General features: G+C 41.0%; 1 protein-coding gene across 1 annotated transcript; it reads left to right on the top strand.

The window, feature by feature from the left end:
- Nucleotides 1-1,415: 1,415 nt before the first annotated feature.
- Nucleotides 1,416-10,399, top strand: stk35 (serine/threonine kinase 35). Its single transcript, XM_027165495.2, has 3 exons — nucleotides 1,416-2,340; nucleotides 4,474-5,222; nucleotides 8,124-10,399. The coding sequence occupies exons 1-2, from the start codon at nucleotides 1,851-1,853 to the stop codon at nucleotides 5,187-5,189; spliced, it is 1,206 nt and encodes a 401-aa protein (XP_027021296.1). The 5' UTR covers nucleotides 1,416-1,850; the 3' UTR covers nucleotides 5,190-5,222; nucleotides 8,124-10,399.
- The last annotated feature ends 9,672 nt before the right edge of the window (nucleotides 10,400-20,071 follow it).

Raw genomic sequence — 20,071 nt, 5'->3', positions numbered from 1 at the left:
GTCTGCCCTCTTCCACATACATGAGCTCACAGACATCCACAGTTGGCTACAGTTTCCCTGTGATTGACAGGAAACACCGAGAAGTATTTAAATGTACAAAAAGAAGAGTTGTAAGCCTTGTTGTAAGCCTGTAACCTTTTAAAAAAATTAGAAGTTAGTAGAATCTTGACTTGAACTTTTCAAAGCTTTCTTTTTTTTGTTTTTTTGTAGTGTTAGTGTTAGTATTTTTGTTTCGTAGCATCTACAGTAACGTTGGTTGAGAACGAATCTACATTTCCCAGAAATGGCTGGTGAAGTTTTCTAGAAAAATCACTTTAAGCGATAAAATACAATAAATCTTTGTTTCTCATGAGTGCACCAATCCGTACAAGGAAGACGGTTAATTTGTTTATAAATAAATTCGTAAGCATTTAATATACAATTTTTTTAATGCAGTGGATCTATAACATACGAGTAATTACTACAGACAATGACGGCCGCACGTTTATACGCAGTCAACAAGTGTTAACAGAATGATAAAGAGAATTAAAGGTGGGGTCTCCGTTGTTTGAAAGCCAATGTTGATATTTGAAATCACCAAAACAAACACGCCCCTAACCCGAATGGGTCCCACCCCTGTATTGATAGCTCCGCCCACACGTACATACGTAAACCAGGCAACTAATGGAAAGAAACGTATCTTTATCATAGCTGAAGGGAAGAACAATACGATTGCAAGACACGCCCCTTTCTGCTCATTGGCTACACGTTAGTTTTGTATTTGTTTAGATTGTCGGCTGACAGTTTTCTGAAGCATTTCTCAAAAAACAGAGACCCCACCTTTAAACTTTGGATGTGTTTATTTTTATGGACAAGTGAGTTCCTCTTATCACATATAAAATTACATTTTATAAAGTTAAATATATTAACGCTTAAAACTGTTACACTGCTGTTGCACATCCCAGCTGTATCCTTATCATTATCCAATCCTGCACAATTTCCACCTTTATATGAAATCAAAACAGGATGATGGAGAATTTAAAGCTTTTCTTCAGTCATAAGTTTTATTAAAAACACAATTTTCAGCATCATCTTCTAAGGAATAAAGCAACAATCAGTTGATTTCTAAAATGCATTAAAATACCTAATAACCTGTGTCGTAAAAAAAAATAGGGAAAAAATAGAAGTGAACAATTTGTGAGATTTTTACACCATTTTCACCAATTAAACATGTTCACAATGTGTTAGGGTCTGCACATGCTGTTCCGCACGTGCACATCCCTCACGTGAACGTCCATGTTGACGACCAAACCATTTTCCCGTTGGCAGGAAGCCAGGGTTAAACATGTTACATATCACATTTCAACGAAAATTCGTCTTTATACTGGTTTTAAATCATTTCTAAACCGTAACTACAGCACAATAAAATAACACTTAATACATTTATTTATATTACATCGCCCCGCACACACACACACCCCCGTCCACAAAATAATTGACCCTTCCTCATTGCAAATGGTGGATTCGTCCATTTTTAGGTAGATACAACTTTATAGATAATTCTCTAAAACTTTTAAAACGTCTTCAAATAACTTGTAATTATGATCCGTTTTATTTAGTAAGCTCCCGTTTGATAACGAGTTTATATAAATAGTTCTATGAGCATAACACGGGTGGAGGATTGGCGTTGGCGTTTTCGGTTGTTCCCCCCTCCGTCTTGAGGAGAAATGGTACATCTCGGTGATGTCACGCCCCCATTCGGATGCTAAAGCGTTAGCTGAGGACGGTTGTATTATTGTTTACGTCCGTGAAACGACGCGATGGGGAATGAAAGAGAAGGAAAACTATTAAAATAAAAGTAGCTCTAAGTCATGAAAGTGATGGAGTTACGCAACGCGACCCGGAGACATTTAGTTCTAAGGAGCGGGAGACGGAGCTGCAGTAGAAGCGCCAACATGAAGCGGGACGACGTGAAGGTTCTGAGGTCCCTCACAGACGCGACACCCCGCTTTACCTCAGGCTCGTCCGCGCGTGTCCGCCTGCAGAAGCCCGTCGTGCTCATGGCACCGCGGTACAACCTGCTCCGGGAGGTGGGGCGGGGAAGCTACGGGGTCGTGTACGAGGCCGCGGCCCGGAAAGGCGGCGCACGGGTGGCGGTGAAGAAGCTGCGCTGCGACGCTCCGGAGAAGGTCGAACTGGCCCTGGCTGAGTTTTGGGCCTTGGCGAGTTTGGAGAAGAAACACGAGAACATCGTGCAGTTAGAGGAGTGCGTGCTGGAGAGGAACGGCATGGCGCAGAAAATGAGCCACGGGAACAAAAGATCCAAGCAGTATTTACGTTTAGTGGAAACTTCATTAAAAGGTGAGACACGATGTTATGTAAGCAGCAGGTAGCAGCTAAACACTCACACACCTCCCCCCTTTCTCACACACACTCTCACATTCACTCTCGCACTCATATTCACTCTCACTCACACACACACACACACACACTCTTTCTCTCACTCACACCCTCACTCTCTCTCTCACACTCACACTCACACTGTCACACTCACTCTCACTCACACACACACACTCTTTCTCTCACTCACACCCTCACTCTCTCTCACACACACTCTCACACACACTCTCACTCTCTTTCTCACACACAATATCACATAATAAATCATGTTTCTCGAGTAAAGTGTTAAGACACAGTGAGTGTGACCGCTTCCTGTTTTTTCACTTCCTGTATATGATTGAAGTAAATGAAATCCAAATAAACTGCATCATAAAGTTCTCCTGGAAGCCTCGTGCACGTGGTGTTAAAAGTGTGGAATATTAGATATTACTGCACTTATTTATTTAACACTCGAGCTTGTGTTGTGTAAGTGTTATAAACTGAGCTTGCAGCCTGTAAGAGAACATCGTGTTCCAGCTTTTGGTCATTAACCCCTTCCTTCCCTGTTCACGTCCATTAACCCTCCTTTCCCTGCCCCCATTTCTTCTGCTGGACTTGTTTTGCTTCTGTTCAGGACCCCTTTCTGTCCTCAGATTAACAACATGAACTATAATAATAATCTTATTTTGGGGTTACATTTATTAGGTATTAGATCTTCATCCTCTTCATCAAGTTGTTGGATTTCAGCCATTTTTCGTTCCTGTTTTTCTTCTCTGATTATTTTGTCTTTCCGCAGTAGTGGCTGTTGATCCTGTTTACTGGGGTGTGGGGTGTGTTTGCCTTAGATGTGTTTCATCTCAGGTCTAAAAATTAAACCCTTTATTGGGGGGAGGGTTCTACAAACGTTATAATATGATTATAACGTTTGTAAAAACCATTTCTAACTTATTGCTAAAATTTTAGTCATATAAGAAATTTGTCTTATTTTACGACTCTTATAAAGTCGGTCAGCAGCCGTTCCACTTTAAAATCGGGAAGAGAAGCTTCGTAAGCGATCACAAGGCCCTGACGGATAACCAGCGTCAGTACAGTGTTCTGTGGAAGACGTCCAGTCACTCGGTGCCCGCGTCAGTACGTAATTAACTCGATGTTCTGTCAGAGTTAGAAAGTTAGAAAGAGTTAGTTAAGTTAGAAACACCGTTAGTCCCGAAGTAGTTACCGTACAGGGATACGAATAAACCAGCAGCTGCGCGCTAAAGAAAGACCCCAGATACTCCAGAGTGGAAAAACCGGGGACCATCTTTCTATTTCGAGAACTAAAAAGAGCTCCTCGAGCTACTCTTCTGCCTTGTTTCACTGCTGAAGCCTTCGTGCATGTGTAAAGAAGGCTGTTTAGTCAAAACGTATAAAAGCATAAAAATACACAGCAGCCGATATTCAGTGTACGAAGAGTTCTTTAAATACTGGCTTATTAGTTTGACACCAGCTCTGAATTTGACAGAAGAACATACAAGGCTTTTTCTGACTCGGCAACACGTCGTCAGGTCGATTAGACACAACTGTATTGTGTACCAAACTTGTTAGTACAGTTCAACGTGTCCCTCCCCCCCTTTCCCGGCGTTCCTTTCACACGTCCCCATGGGCGAATCCGCTTCGTTGGGGTAAAGACCCGTTCCTGGTGTTCCTGTTCTATAGTGTTATTTTGTTCTTAGGCCACGTTTCCGTAATGAAAATGTAGAAATTTTATTGTGGACTCCTTGTACGTAGATTCGAAAGATGGCTAGCTGTCAGAAGTCAGATCCGACTCGAGTTCCTTTTCAGAATAACAAAATAAAACTTCAGACCTTAAAGTTCAACCGGAACAAAATTTGCTTGCAAAAATTTCAATCATTTCCAAGGTTCCAAATATTTTCAGCTAGTACAGGTGTGTTCGTTTTCTGTTTCAGGTAATTAGCTTAGCAAGCCAGCTAATCTAGAAGAAGTTTAGATACCTGCTCCCATTCCAGCAATAATTTGAAACAAGAATACGTTGTGTACCTCAGAGATCGGCTCGTTTTTGATTGCCTTCTAAAAGGTGCCATTATTTTATACGTTTTTTTTTTTTGTTATTTGCAGGTGAGCGCATCCCTGGTTATCCTGAGGAACCGTGCTACCTCTGGTTTGTAATGGAGTTCTGCGAAGGTGGGGACCTGAACCAGTACATCCTCTCACGGCTGCCGGACCCACGAACTAACAGGAGCTTTATGAAGCAGCTGACCAGCGCCGTGGCTTTCCTACACAAGAACAACATCGTCCACCGTGACCTCAAACCTGACAATATCCTGATCTCACACAGATTCGGCAAGCCCATCGTCAAGGTGGCCGACTTCGGACTGAGCAAGGTGTGTGCCGGGCTCGGGTGCGTAGAACATGGGTCTGAAGGCCACATCGAAAAGAATGTCAACGTCAACAAGTTCTGGTTGTCGTCAGCATGCGGTTCGGACTTCTTCATGGCGCCCGAGGTATGGGAGGGCCACTACACGGCGAAGGCGGACATCTTTGCGCTCGGCATCATCATCTGGGCTATGCTCGAGCGGATCACGTTTATTGACGGGGAGTCGAACCGTGAGCTCTTGGGCACGTACATCCGTCAGGGCAGTGAGATCGTGCCAGTGGGGGAGGCGCTGCTCGAGAACCCGAGGATGGTTCTACACATCCCACAGAAGCCACGTAGCTCCATGTCCAACGCGGTCCGGACGCTTCTGCACGACATGCTGGCCGCGAATCCGGAGGACCGACCGGACGCCTTCCAGCTCGAGCACAGAATGGACCAAGTCACGTGTGCCACATGAACCAGAACAGATGAACTCCAAGCTGAGTTTCAGGTACGTTTGCTGAGACTCTGGGTCTTGTTGGATAGACCTTTTGAACTTTTCAACAATTTCTGAACTTTTAAGGTGCTTGGTGGAGGGTCTACTGAAGCAGGGTCAGTCAGGTGTGATCGAGATTTCTACTCAGTACCACACTTTGCCTCCAGAAGGTCACACCGGTTCCAGGGCAAGTTATACCACTTCACCATTTGTACAGTTCCTGTGAAGTCTGTTGCCCTGCGTAGGATGAGGGCAAGGCCAGGACTCGATGAGTCACATTTCTACAGCTTTAGACTAACTGCACCAGGCTGCACACGTCTCCCCGAGCTTCACCGCCCGTCTTCGTTCTGACGTGTGCGTCTTACATCTTTTTATTCTTTGCCTACTCAGGAATTTCTGGTGCCGCCCTCTGTTGCGTATTTCTTTAATTAATTCCAGAACACTTCTAGCTGCAGGGGCCGAGTGTGTACGCCAGCCTTTTCCCAGCAACTCGAAGAGATTTCACACGTAATTAGATTAACAGGATCAGACATCTTTTGCACAGAAGGACAGACTTCAGATATGTTCTCACAAAGGTTCATACCTGAGAGCTAAATTAGCATTACTAGCTTTCGCGTGACACCAAAAAAGGTTTTAAGGGTGAGAAGTCATTCGTGCGTTCATTGCTCAAGTATGTTGCTGTCTCTCACAATAATATCACACCTGACATGCTAGAAGATGGCCTTCACCCTCCTTATAGTAACCGCTAGCATGTATCGCGTAATTCCTCGAGCAAACTCTGTGGAATCAACTGGTTAGCTTCCGGATGTCGAGGACACTGAAAATACAGAAGGTTTATTAAACGCTGTGTTCGCTTCTATCACCAAATATTTGCAGCGGCAAACACAAACACATCAACAATGGCTGATTTTGCTTGTCATTGCTTAAATGACTGTTAATGCTCATGGCTTTGTGAACCTACATTAGCATCCAAACACGGCGAATCCAACGTGTACGTGCAGCTCCGTGTAATCTGTATAAACGGAGGTTGTAATCGATAAAGTACATAACGTTATTTTATCATTAACACAGAAAAAAGTTAGCCTTAGCATGTAGCCACCTACTATCATGTGTGCTGATAAATGATCATATTGCAATAAAGTAAAAGTGTATTAAACATTAGTATACTTAAGGTACATTATCACAGGCACTAATAGTAGCCCCGCCCACAGCTCCTGACACAAGCGGTTCTTAAGTCTAGACCAGTAACGTTTTATGCCTCTTTTCCACCGGAAAGAACTGGGTGCTGGTTCAGAGCTAGCGCTAATACTGGTTCAAAGTTGGTTCCACTGGCAAACCTTCTAAGAACCGGTTTGCCTTTCCACCGGCTAGAAAGCATCACAGCGCCAAGTGTGACGTCACTGTATACGTGTCACGTTTTAGCGCAGCAGCGACAAACACAAACACAACAACAATGGCGGATGTTGCTTTACTGTTAATGCTCATGCCTTTGTGAACCTACATCAGCATCCAAACACGGCGAATAAAACGTGTACGTGCGGCTCCATGTAACCTGTATAAACGGAGGTTGTAATCGATAAAGTACATAACGTTATTTTATCGTTAACACAGAAAATAATTTAGCCTTAGCATGTAGCTACCTACTATCATGTGTGCTGATAATGTATCATATCGCGGTAAAGTAAAAGTGTATTAAACATTAGTATACTTAAGGTACATTATCAAATGCGCTAACAGTAGCCCCGCCCCCAGCTCCTGACGCAAGCGGTTCTTAAGTCTAGACCAGCAACGTTTTGGTGCTACTTAAGAACCACTTTTCCTGGTTCAGAGCCGGTGCTTTGGCGGTCGAAACAGAAAGAACTGATATCCAAATTAGGCTCCAAACCAGCACTCGAACTCCAATCTCAACTCATGACAATTTTACACTGTTTGTCTTTGGTGTCACAAAATCACCACGCCAGTTGTATTTTGTATCAGTAGCATGTTGCCTAAACCTGTCCCACTTTGGATGTTGAACGTGGCAGTGTGTTTACATGGCCGAGTCCCTTCACTCACCCTCTGGTATCTAAAGCAGTTATACTACAAGTCTGTGCTGACCAATACACCCCCCAAACCCACACACACTCCCTGCTCCCTCGCCTTCCTGCCCCTCTGTACTGAGATGGAATCGGACAGGCGTGTGTGGGTGTGTTCCACACCGGCTGGTGTTCCGAGACAAGAGATTTTGACTGGTGTTGTTTCTCCCTCGACTCAGATAATAGAAAGGATTTACAAGTGAAAGGGAGAAAATTGTAGTAGTTTGTACAGTAAGCCCCTCCCCCTTTTCTCAACACCGCGCCTGGAACATTTTGTCCTCACGCAGACATGTTTGTTACGTACAGGACTCACGGTACCCGAACTCTAATCCCGAGCTGGGTTTAATTCAGTCTTTTCTCTAGAGACCGAATACAGAAACCTCAGTGCGTTTAAGCAAGAGCGTCTGTGAGCGTTCAGAGAGACATAGAATAACTTTCATTTTATTTATTTTTTTTCATTTCTAATCTATACTTTAGATTTTGGACTAAAAAAAAGGCAGTTTTTTTTTTAAATTATTATTATCCTTACACACGTAAATAAATCAAATATTTTATCAATTAAGATGAGTTAATTAAATAAATAAATAGCCCAACATGTTAGCGGTTCTGTCTCGCTGTTGTTGTTAATAGCTTAAATTAAATGTTTAGACATTATATAACGTTTCAGTCCATACGATTATGATTCTGATGGTTTTGTGCTTTGCTTCTTCCGTATTCTGACTCTTTCACTGGTCACAATCTCGATGTTAGACGGATGTTTTTCCAGCCTCGTGCCCGGCGCTGTCTGAGAGAGATCAGATTCATTCCATTCTCTCTAAACCATCCGTTTGTGTCTCCTCAGGGCCGAGAGCGGCGCGAGCGCCCGACTGCTCGGGGAGACGGAGGGCAGGATCTCAGAAGCACGTCTCAGTACGAGGACAGGAAATTAAAATCTCCAGTTTGTGATGGAAATCAGCCCAGGGCTCAGAAATCCAACAAACGATCGTGCCTGACGTTTCTGCATGTCTGCTCTTCAGTTCTTTTCAGACTTAAATAGAAGTAAAATATATATATATTGTTTAATTGGGAAAAAAATGCTTTTCTGTTGTATCGGTCACGCCATTATTCGGGACCACGGACAGGAGAAGAGACGACATGTTGCACATTGTTGTGTTCGTCACCGCCGCGCTTTCCACAACAAAGAGCGGACGACGTCACGGATTCTACGATGTTCTTAGGGATATTGAAGAACTTTTCAGGAGTCGGCGTGGGAGTAAGAACAGTCATGGAAAGACGTACTGTGAACAAAGTAAAGAGAACACTTTATCCTGTGTGTGTGTGTGTGTGGGGGGGGGGTAGGGCTCAACAGCAGCTTCCTGTTTCATGACATTACTCCTGTGCCTTATTTCCTTTCTTTTTTTTCTTTTTTTTTTATATTTGTCTCAGATACACATCTCACTTACAAAAAAAGGACGACACTTTACAAAAAGTTTTCAGTGCTCTCTGGGATTTTATTTTTATGTACTTTTTAAGTTTTTTTTTTTTTAATTTTATGTAGAAACATTTGCATATTCTAAAATATGCGCACATTAATCGTTTGTTCATACGCAGGATAACGATCCGTGTCACGATTCGGTCATCGCGTGTCTCCGCACATACAGGAAATCCGCGATGTACACGACTATTTAAATTAGCTTCCAAAGTTTAAAAACCACCATAATGAATGTGTCGAAATGAAACTGCAAGAAAAACAAACAACAAACAACAATCCACACGATTAACGCTGTTCACGTGGAAACCTTAAAAATGACCTATTCAGAAATATCAGTCCTCATGTGAACTTCCACCATCATCAGCTGCGTGTTCACGGAGACCGCTCTGCTGCAAAGCTTTCTCTAAAACCAACGTACCTGTGTCACGTCAGGTCGACCAGCCTTAGAACAAAATAACACTAAATGACCAACAGTATAGCCCCTCAAACCCCCCACCCCCATGACCGTTACACCCCGTACGTGGCTCTGCTTCAAACTGTCACAACAAAGCTAAAAACACACACAATTGTCACGAAGAGCTTTGTATGCGTCAGATTTACAGTTTATCTTTAATGGACCTAGGGTTAGATTCCCAAACGCCGCTCCAGCATGACGATGTCCCCGCGCGGGCACAAAGCTGGACCACGAAGACGTCTCAACATCCCGACAACGAACGAACACTAATTCCCACAGAAACGCTCCGACGTCTAGCGGAAAGTCTTCCACTAAATAATCATACAGAGTGGAACGAACAAAGAACGAGACGTTCACTAAGATCGTAACGGTGTAGTGGTTGGGGGTGCACATACTTTTGTGCATGTCGAAAACAGTGTTTACAGACAAACGTGTGTCTTTATAAGCTTTCAGTTGTGTAAATTATGAAAAGGGAAATCGGTGGCCTCCGATTTGGGGAATTCTATTTCATCGACGGTTTAAACGGACACTTTTTATGATTCTTGGGAAACCGAGTCAGTAGAAGTTGTACATTGAATGTGAACTCGCTGCTTCCCCCTGAACGCGTCTGACGACGGTTTCTCTTTCTGACAAGGTTCACTTTCTGGCTCGTGTTGTGAAAGGGTTTATTTCCTGGTTTACTTGTTCAATGGTTCTACCTCATTTTTTTCACATTTTTTTCCCGACATGTTCGCTACGGAACGTACGCTCACCGGGACCTCCTTGTGTCTTTCATCGTCGTCGATCTTTTACCGCGTCAGCAACCGATGCTCTAAATACCTCAAACCATCATCATCATCACATCCCGTTGTCAACCTCTTTTCCTTTAGTCACCACGAAATTTCCTCAGATAAAATGTTTGCAGGTCAAACGCACGCGCTGTCAGTTATACGGCGGGCTAAAAGGGAAGGGGCGGAAATTTCCGGACGTTTCGGACAACGCTGCGAACAGAGAGCTTAACGCTTGACCTTCAGATAATTCTTTGTTCTGTTCAGATTATCATGGCATAATGATTTTCATCCACGAAGTCAAGTCAGTTTAGTCATAATTCTGTTAAACACTCAAAGTTTCTGTGAAGTATTTGTTCACTATAATGAAAGCTGTCTGTCATGTACCTATTTTTTTCCCCTAAATAAACAACAATTAAATAAAACTTTATTGTGTATTCGCTTTAATCCGTAAACTCTAGAATTACGTGATATATTTTATTCACATTATAATTACTTTTATTTATAGCTCTTATAATTTATACATTTAATAAGTCTAATATTAATCTCGAGCCTTTGTATAACACAAATCCTTTTGTACTATGTTTATTTTCTGTAAAGCTGCTTTGATGCGACGTCCGTCATCAAAAGCGATACACGAATAAGTTTAAATAAGTTTTATAATAATAATAATAATAAATACTAACGTTTGTTCGTTTTTATTACGTGATGAGACAGAAACGTCCGAGAAACCTGAAGGTTGTAAATTAAATATTTTTGAGAGGTGTGAAAACTTTTGTTCTAGACTGTATGTACACACAATAGTTTAGAGGTTTTTTTTAATGTAGTGATAATTTCAGAAATAATTAATAATAAATATAATGTCTAAAGTGAAATAATTGAATATGAGAATAATTATAAAAATATTAAAGTTAATTCATTTAATTTTATAGATCTTTAATAAATAATAAGGAAACGAAATTGAAAAAATATCGGATAAATATTAGTGCTTAAATAAATACGTTGTAAAAAAATTATAGATTAAATACTAATTATTGTTATAATCGGTTTGAGCATCAAAATAATTATTCGACAATAAAAATAATTTTATCATTGTTATAGCATGATATAATAGAGCACAATCCCTTATTATTATTATTATTATTATTATTATTATTATTATTATTATTGTTGTTGTTGTTGTTGTTGTTTTCATGTATGCAAACTAGCGATCGCAGTTTTAAATGAATCACTGATGTATTTCTTATCCAAGTCTCTAAAGATCCACCCGCAGCCTATATTAGTTTTGTGCATTATTAATATTACTATTATTTTATTGCTAATTTGTTGGTGAGCTGTTGCCATGGTAACGCTCCACCGTTGCACAGGTCTATTCTGTGAAGCTGAGTTTTGCTGTCTCATGTTAGACCGCTGCAGGAGCATCAACGCCAAATCAGTGTGAACTTCATGTTCGGTCACCGTGTTCAGAAGGTCAACGACCCTCTAAACACCGGGGGGGAAGAGAATCGGTGATTTATTATTATTATTATTATTATTATTATTATTATTATTATTATTATTATTATTAATCTTATTATTATATTATTATCATAAACATTAACAGAATAAATAAAGGACATGGAGAGTAAATGTGTTGTTCAGTGATGAATCGATGAAAAACAAAGAGCAGCAATCATTAGGGGTCCAAGCACTTTGTTTATTAGTGTGTTTTTTTTTTTTTTTAGATAAAATCACAAATTAAAAATTAAACATCATTTAAATTTAGAAATCCCTGTTTATGACATGTATAATGTGAAATTCTCTAGTAGCTGCTGTGTGTGTGACGGAAAGAGTCAACATGGGAGGTCATAGAGTGTGTGTGTGTGTGTGTGTGTGTGTGTGTGTGTGATCAGAATGGTAAGGAAGGAAACTACACCAATGAGACAGCAATGCACTCAGAGAGATTAATGCATTTTCAGAAAGATCTGTTCATCCATCCTTTTATCCATCAGCTTTGATGTACATATGATTCACTAGAGATACTGAATAAGAATAAAGAACGAGGCTGCATCGATTCAGTCACTGTGTCTGTCTTAATGTGTGTCAGAGAGAGAGAGAGAGAGAGAGAGAGAGAGAGAGAGAGAGAGAGAGAGAGAGAGAGAGAGAGAGAGAAGGAGAGAGAGAGAAAAGGAGAGGGGGAGAGAAAGAAGAGAGAGGGAGAGAGAGAGAAAGGACAGAGATTGAGAGAGAGAGAGGACAGATAGAGAGAGTGAGGGAGAGAGAGAGAATATATATATAGAGAGAGAGAGTGAAAAAGAAAGAGGGAGAGAGAGAAGGAGAGAGAGAGAAAGAAAGAAAGGGAGAGAGAGAGAGAGAGAGAGAGAGAGAGAGAGATGTCTTTCCAAACATGATTTTACATTTAGCTATAAATTATAAATTATAAACACTGCAGAGTTGCTAAGAGAAATTCTACTAGAAGGAATTTGAGCAACATGGAAAAAGATTAAGACGGAGAGTGAGACCGAAAAGACAGAGAGAGAGAGAGAGAGAGAGAGAGAGAGAGAGAGAGAGAGAGAGAGAGAGAGAGAGAGAGAGACTTTGTATCAACAGGAAACAGCCTATAGAGAAGGTACAGAGTTTAGCAGCTGAACTTCCCTGAGTACAGAGTGTTCTTTAGCATATAGAGAGCAGCAGTGTACAGAACACACAGTGACAAGAAAAACCAGTCCTGTATATACAACATACTGTGTATACTGTGTGTGTGTGTGTGTGTGTGTGTGTGTGTGTGTGTGTGTGTGTGTGTGTCTCATCATGACTAAGCTAATGTGTTACAGCAGAGATTCAGCACATTTTTATTTCTGAACATTATATATTTTAACCAACGTGTAACACCATGTCATAACTCCTGAGCCTGCTAGTCGTGGTTTCCTCCCAAAAAGCCTAGATTGGGAAAAGTGTCTAAAGCTGTGTTCAACTAACACTTAACTTAAAAACCACAGCAGAATTAAGACGTCCTACACAAACACGAGTTCAACACACAGGAGAACTTCTTACCTTTCTCAACGAGTTCTACTCTGTATTCTATAACCCCGACACCACAGTTCAATGTTTCGAGGATTGAACATCATCACACGTAGCCAGCTGTGTGTTTCCAGCTTTATAGCTCAAACACACGAGGGTTGAAAAAAATGACATAATTCTGACTTGTTACTTCACAGTTAAGTTGAACGCAGCGTCGATGAGGTTGAGATCAAAATTGTGTTGAGGTCAAGACCTAAAAAAAAACAACAACAACGAAATAACAAAAATTGTCCCAATAATGGCATGGTGGCTTAGTGGTTAGCACGTTCGCCTCACACCTCCAGGGTTGGGGGTTCGATTCCCACCTCCACCTTGTGTGTGTGGAGTTTGCATGTTCTCCCCGTGCCTCGGGGGTTTCCTCCGGGTACTCCGGTTTCCTCCCCCGGTCCAAAGACATGCATGGTAGGTTGATTGGCATCTCTGGGAAATTGTCCGTAGTGTGTGAGTGTGTGTGTGAGTGAATAAGAGTGTGTGTGTGCCCTGTGATGGGTTGGAACTCCGTCCAGGGTGTATCCTGCCTCGATGCCCGATGATGCCTGAGATAGGCACAGGCTCCCCGTGACCCGAGAAGTTCGGATAAGCGGTAGAAAATGAATGAATGAATGAATAACATATAATAATATATATATAAACTCACAGGTGCAGATATTTATTGACATTACACGTAGTGAACACGTCTCAAACCGATCCTAAAGCTCTACTTTCAATCCTAAATACTGTTTAATACAGCAAAAAGAAATAAAACATTACTAATACTAACCAGAAAAGGGCTGTTTTGTTCTCGTGGTCCCACGTCAGCCTTTTCCTTTAACCCGAACTCTGTTCATTCTTTCTAAATCCTTTAACACCCCCCAGTCTGCTGTCGGATCACATTTTGCCAGATAAAGGCTTCTGCCTGGTGAATCAGCAGAAATGGAAATGCTAACAATTGCATGGTAATGGATTTGGTTTGGAGGTCGTTGTCACCGTGACTCTGTTCATGTTGTCTTACCTAATCATGCTATCAATTAGGGCAAGACGATAGAAAGAGTTTTTCAATCTGCATCCTCCGAAAAAAATAGAGAATAGGGGCCAGTTACATGCGTCCTCCAGGACATTGTGTCCTTAATGCGTATCTCTTTCCAGTTAAGAAAAAAAAAAAGGATGCGAGCTCTCACAAGTTGTGAAAAGAAGAAAAGGCATGAAAGCTCTCTCTCTCTCTCTCTCTCTCTCTCTCTCTCTCTTACTCTGATTAATCCATTAAATATAACCTGTGTCAGTTTGAATCTTATCAAAGTCAGAACGAATCACAAAAAGAGACGCTTTCTGAAAGAGATGAGAGGAACTGAAAAGGCCCAAAACTAATGGAAGAGGCGCTTCGTACTCAATCATTGTTTTTATTAAAAAAAAAACACCGTCTGAAACACGGCGAGATTTAAAAAAAGAGGTCAGTAACTTTCTCTTTAGATCCTGAACGACAATAACGAGCGAAGTTTTAAAGGTAGCCTGTAAGACGTCAGCACGTGGAACGAATGCGCACGTGGATGTGTGAAGAACGTGATGTGACGTGACATACGGCTAAGTACGGTGACCCATAATCAGAATTTGTTCTCTGCATTTAACCCATCCAAAGTGCGCACACACACACACACACACACACACACACACACACACACACACACACACACACATAGCAGTGAACACACACACACCGTGAACACACACCAGGAGCAGTGGGCAGCCATTTATGCTGCGGTGCCCAGGGAGCAGTTGGGGGGGGTTCGGTGCCTTGCTCAAGGGCACCTCAGTCGTCGTATTGCCGGCCCGAGACTCGAACCCACAACCTTAGGGTTAGGAGTCAAACTCTCTAACCATTAGGCCACGACTTCTCTCAGAATATGTTCAGCCACGGGAACTGAAATTCATACTGAAATGTTAATATCGCAGCGCTGCTGGATTCTGATTGGACGAGAGGTGTTGATTAATTTCCTGTAACAGCAGCTCTGACAATAAACACAGGATAATATTAACACTCTCTCTGACACTTTACTGTAATACGGGTTTGTTTCCGTAGTAACAGCTTATTCGGGACAGCGGACGCAAGTGGCTCGGATAAATCTTCACTTCTCAACACCGAGGATGAGGATGAGGATGCTCGTGTCCGGGTGCTAATACACTCACACACTCCTCATACACACGACCTAATCTTTTTTTTCATACAGCGTATTAAAATATATTTTTTTTATCTTCTTATTGTTATAACTTTTATAATCTTACACTCCTGTTGCGGTATTTGTAGAGTAGCAGTAGTACACTATCTTGTCGTGTTGTTGTGTTAGTAGCTTGGATGTTGGATTATAGTATGTAGGGGGCTGATGATGGTCACTCCGCTGTGTTGTTGAACCCTTCAGCGCTTTCATACTTGTAGGAGGCTTCATGCCCCCATTCCAAGACCCCCCTTCCCCTCCACCTTCCTGCAGTTACATATCTGCCCTTTGGCTCCAACTTTACCATCTTTATCACCTTAACCACCCACTTTTCCTCTCTCCATCTATCCATCTCTCCATCTCTCTGAGCCATGACTCTGACTTTGCTTTAAGGAACTCCAGCTCGTAGGAGGATGAGACGCTGGTTTCAAGGTGATGCTGCTGTTGTGAAAAGAAAAAAAATAAAAAATCTCCAAGCAAAGAAAGTCGTGATGTCTTGACTGGTGCAATTACTTCATATGAGCATCTGGGGACCTGCGAGCACGACTTGTCCCTGAGCAGAAAAGCAGAAAGCGCCCCCTATCGGCTGAAAACAAAACAATATATATATATATATATTTATATACTTAATATATATTTAGATATTATATCGAAAACACACTTTTGTGCTTCATGGAAAAGTTCATTTATTTCAGTAATTTAATTCAGATAGTGAAACACGACTATTGTATAAATTCAGTACATTTCACTGTTTTTCCGTTCGTGACAAAACAAAACGCTAAAATAAAGTATTTCTCTCTTTTTTCAACGTTGTCCCAGGGTCCATCCAGAGCCGAAGGTACTGTCGGTCTCTCTGTGTGCGTATTAAACAAGCCGGAAGTTTAATTAGCTTCATGGTGTGAAAGTGTATGACGTCATAAAACCAGGACGTGTTTCCGCCTCACGCTCAGTGTTCCCGGGATTCATCTCTTTTAAAGTTGCCCTGCCACACGTGTTTCATTACTTTTGTGGTAATGTCTGAAGTTTACCATGGACTTTTCTGTGGAAAAAATGCCTCGGTTACCTTGTTTCAAGCCATTCTAGTGTGGTATAAAAAGCCTGCAGGAAGACTCAGCTCGATTTGTGCCAGTTCTCATGAATATTCAATGAGCTGTGCTGCTCGGCTCCGATTGGCTAACCGCTAGGATATGAGAGCATGACTATTCATTCACCCAGCGCAATAATTAGCCTAGGCTAGAGGAACTTTGTGTACAATCACCTTGAATCACGGCAGAATGGCTTCTTCACAAGCCCGCTGACGTTCAGCCATCCTTGCTGTATAGGAAACTCACTGAGCTACACGAATTCTGTGGGCGTGGTCTCAAGTGGGAGAGCTCATGAATATTAATGAGCTCGGTCATTTCTACGTCACTCTGAGCAGATTTTCTAATTGACCTGATTTCTCCGCTTATTTCTTTTCAATGGCTGGAGCTGACCGGGGAGGTAGCAGGTCATTTTCACATCCCGACACAACACAAACACATATGGACCGAACACAAATAAAAAAAAAATACAAGTAAAAACGGTTTTGTGTGGAAGGGCACCTTTAAGAGGTTTTCACAGTGTGGTGCCTTTTAGAGATGGAGCTCAGACTTATTGTTGTTTGACAGCAGATTTAAATTCATACACAATAATTATTTGATTACTGTCATGTAATCTTCGCTTTATGACAACAGAGGGATGTTTAAATCTGTCAGAAAGAACATTGAGCAAAAAGCTCTTTGGACTGGATATTGCCTCATTTTTTCCAGATGAAAGTGTCTGCTGAAAACATTTTGTTAAAAAGTAAAATTATAAAATAAATCAAATTAAGAAAATCTTATTTCAGTGTGATTCATCAAAATAAATCCCAAAACACGATTCTCTCGTTTCCTTTATTGTGTATAATGTCAGCCTTCCTGTAATCAGATTCTCACCCCACATTTCAAGCAATGGTATTTATTTTGTCTTATTTCACATCATCAGCAATATTTCATCCTCAGCTCCTGTGTTATTTCTTTTCCTCCGTTCAGCAGGAGCTAAATCTTTCCCGGGTTCCTGCTGCAGAATTAAGTCAGTGGCATGTTTATGGTGCCGGATTAGCGTAGTTCTCCATGTGGAAATGCACTGCAGTCATCTTTACGACTGAATAAATATGTTTTATCTGTTCGTACGTGGTGGCGTCTGATCCGCGCTGCTGGTTCTCAGGAGTTTGTCTGCTGTATTTTTTATTTGTGTTGTTTTTTTCTACTTGGCCTTAGTACAGGAGAATTCATCATCTTCATCATCATCATCATCATCATCATCATCATCATTAACATCATCATCATCATCAACAACATCATCATCAGTATCAACAATATCATCATCATCAACATCATCAACATCACCATCATCATCATTAACAACATCATCATCATCGTCGTCATCATCATCATCAACATTATCATCAACATCATCATCGTCATCATCAACATCATTATCAACAATATCATCATCAACATCAACATCATCAACATCATCATCATCAACATCATCATCAACAACATCATCATCATCAACATCACCATCATCATCATCATTAACAACATCATCATCATCATCATCATCATCATCAACATCATCAACATTATCAACATCATCATCATCATCATCATCAACATCATCATCAACAACATCAACATCATCATCTTGGAAGAATGTTTTGTATCGAGCAAATGTATTTATTTCATAATTAAAACGAGGAAAACATTTCCCACAGAATGTGCTGTGCCTCATTAAGTGGTGAGGGATGAATGGGAGTGACACCTAACATCAGGAAGCTGCTATTATTACACACTGTTGTAACTATGTGCTGTAAAAAGACTCTTATTTTGACAGCTTAATTAGCATGTCATGGTTTATATATTTATACCTTATTGTTTCCATAGTAACAGCTCATTCAAAGGAAACTTAAGTGTTATTGGCAGTAAATAAAAATGGTGAGATGTTCTGCAAGGATACATTCATTTATCCATTATCTTGTACATCTTTTTTATTAAAGCTGCTATAACAGAAGTGAAAACAGGAACTAACTTGTCGCATGAATATTAAATGTAACTAGAAACGTATAAGATGATGACGTTTTTGTTTCTCAATTAAATTAAATAGGAGTTGCCAGATGTAAGGTGTAAGAAAAGTGATAATGCTGTTGTTGGAAAATAATTAAAATATAATCATTAAATCTGTTGATTTGATTCCAATAACAGCTGATGATTTACTGCAATTTGCCAATTTATTGAAAATCTATTGAACCGATTGTCGTATCCCTAAAAACTCCTGGTACAAATTTGTAATTTTTTTGTTTAGTAAAAGATTTCCGCATCTTTTCATACAGAAGTGCTAGGAATTACACAGGAAATGTGCCAATTACCACCATTTGGCACTTCAGTGATGAGCTGTCGTCGTAGCTTCTGCCGCCTCATGTCGTAGTGCTGTGGATTATGACGTCAAACAGCCGCATGATGCCTCAGGACGAGGTCTGATCTCTGATTCTAACTGGGGCCAGTTCTTCTTCTGTCCCACTGCTCTCTAAATGCAAGAACATCAATCTTGTGTGTGTGTGTATATGTGTATGTGTGTGTGAGTGTGTGTCCTGAGACACCAACACACCCACGCAGTGCAACACAACAAGCCTGAGGTACGAAACACACAGCTCTTATAAAAACAAAGAAGAATTATGATGAAGAACTCAGTGAAGCTTACAAACCCCAAGCAGCAGCCACAAACTCAGGGTTTGCTATCAGAGAATGGAAGCTGCTGCTTAACACGGATTTAAAGCAGTAAAGCGGCCGATAAAATGAAAGGAAACGACCTACTCGCATGCTTAGGCTGAAAATCTGAAGAATAGAAACAGGGATCTGAATCTAATGGATCTGTTACACTTTCAGCTGACATTAAAGGTGCAATAAGCGCTTATTTACATTTCTTTATAGTCCAAATAACCTAGAATTATGCGTTATGCCTTATGTGGCTGAGAAACCTGTTTTAAAAACCTGTCTTCTGGTCCTGATCGTGTGTTTGTGTTTACATGGAATTCAGTTTATAGACACTCCTTCACTCACATCTTGTCTAGAAAAGCCTAGAATTAATCAGCAAACATTGTTAAAAGTGACTGTCCTCGCTGACTGCTAATGCTAACTCTAGTTAGCATGCTAGCTCTAGCCGAACCTCAGTGTACTTGTGCAGGAATGTGTGAGCGAGCTACACGTGCTTAACATTTAGAGACATAATCTTAAATTAAAAACATAATTATTTGCAGTCTATAGTCAGTGTGTATTGATTTTAGTTCCCAGGACTAATCACTTCTAATCATGGCAAGCTTTAGCATTCATGGCATATCCTTGACATTTTTACCCTTTAGCCTAGCCTAGCCTACAACTTTGGTTTTGCCCGCTTTCTTCAATTAAACGCCACATTTGCGTTGCTGCTAGGTTTATTATTTGCTTTAGTTCATTGTTTAATGTTATTGCCATTGTCTTTTTTGTCATCACAAATAACAAACACGATCTAATGTTCAAGTGATGTGAGATTCTCATGTGTGCGGTTGAGATACAGGCTCTGGAAAAAAAAAATTAGCTGGGAAACGGTGACATTTCCACCGGGTGTGTTGTCAGGCTAAATGTTAATTAGCCTTGTAGGACCTGCTTAAAACTGTCATAATATGACCACGAGGCATCTCGCTCTCGCTTCCCAGCTCACGGCTCTTTATTTCTCTAATTTGGACTGAATACGGCTGGTGATTTGGCTTTGACTTAAGAGCCAGCTTTAATCAGATCAGCCAAAAATAAATAA

This window comes from Tachysurus fulvidraco, chromosome 23 (assembly GCF_022655615.1).
Source record: "Tachysurus fulvidraco isolate hzauxx_2018 chromosome 23, HZAU_PFXX_2.0, whole genome shotgun sequence".
Taxonomy (NCBI): domain Eukaryota; kingdom Metazoa; phylum Chordata; class Actinopteri; order Siluriformes; family Bagridae; genus Tachysurus; species Tachysurus fulvidraco.
Note: the sequence above shows the minus strand (reverse complement) of the source record. Positions and strands in the feature narration are given on the sequence as shown.

What these genes read in the sequence shown, in the direction of transcription:
- stk35 (XM_027165495.2), top strand. Translation starts at nt 1,851, where the DNA reads ATGAAAGTGATGGAGTTACGCAACGCGACCCGGAGACATTTAGTTCTA. An exon ending in AGTGGAAACTTCATTAAAAG is followed by an intron (nt 2,341 to 4,473) that starts GTGAGACACGAT and finishes TGTTATTTGCAG; the next exon opens with GTGAGCGCATCCCTGGTTAT.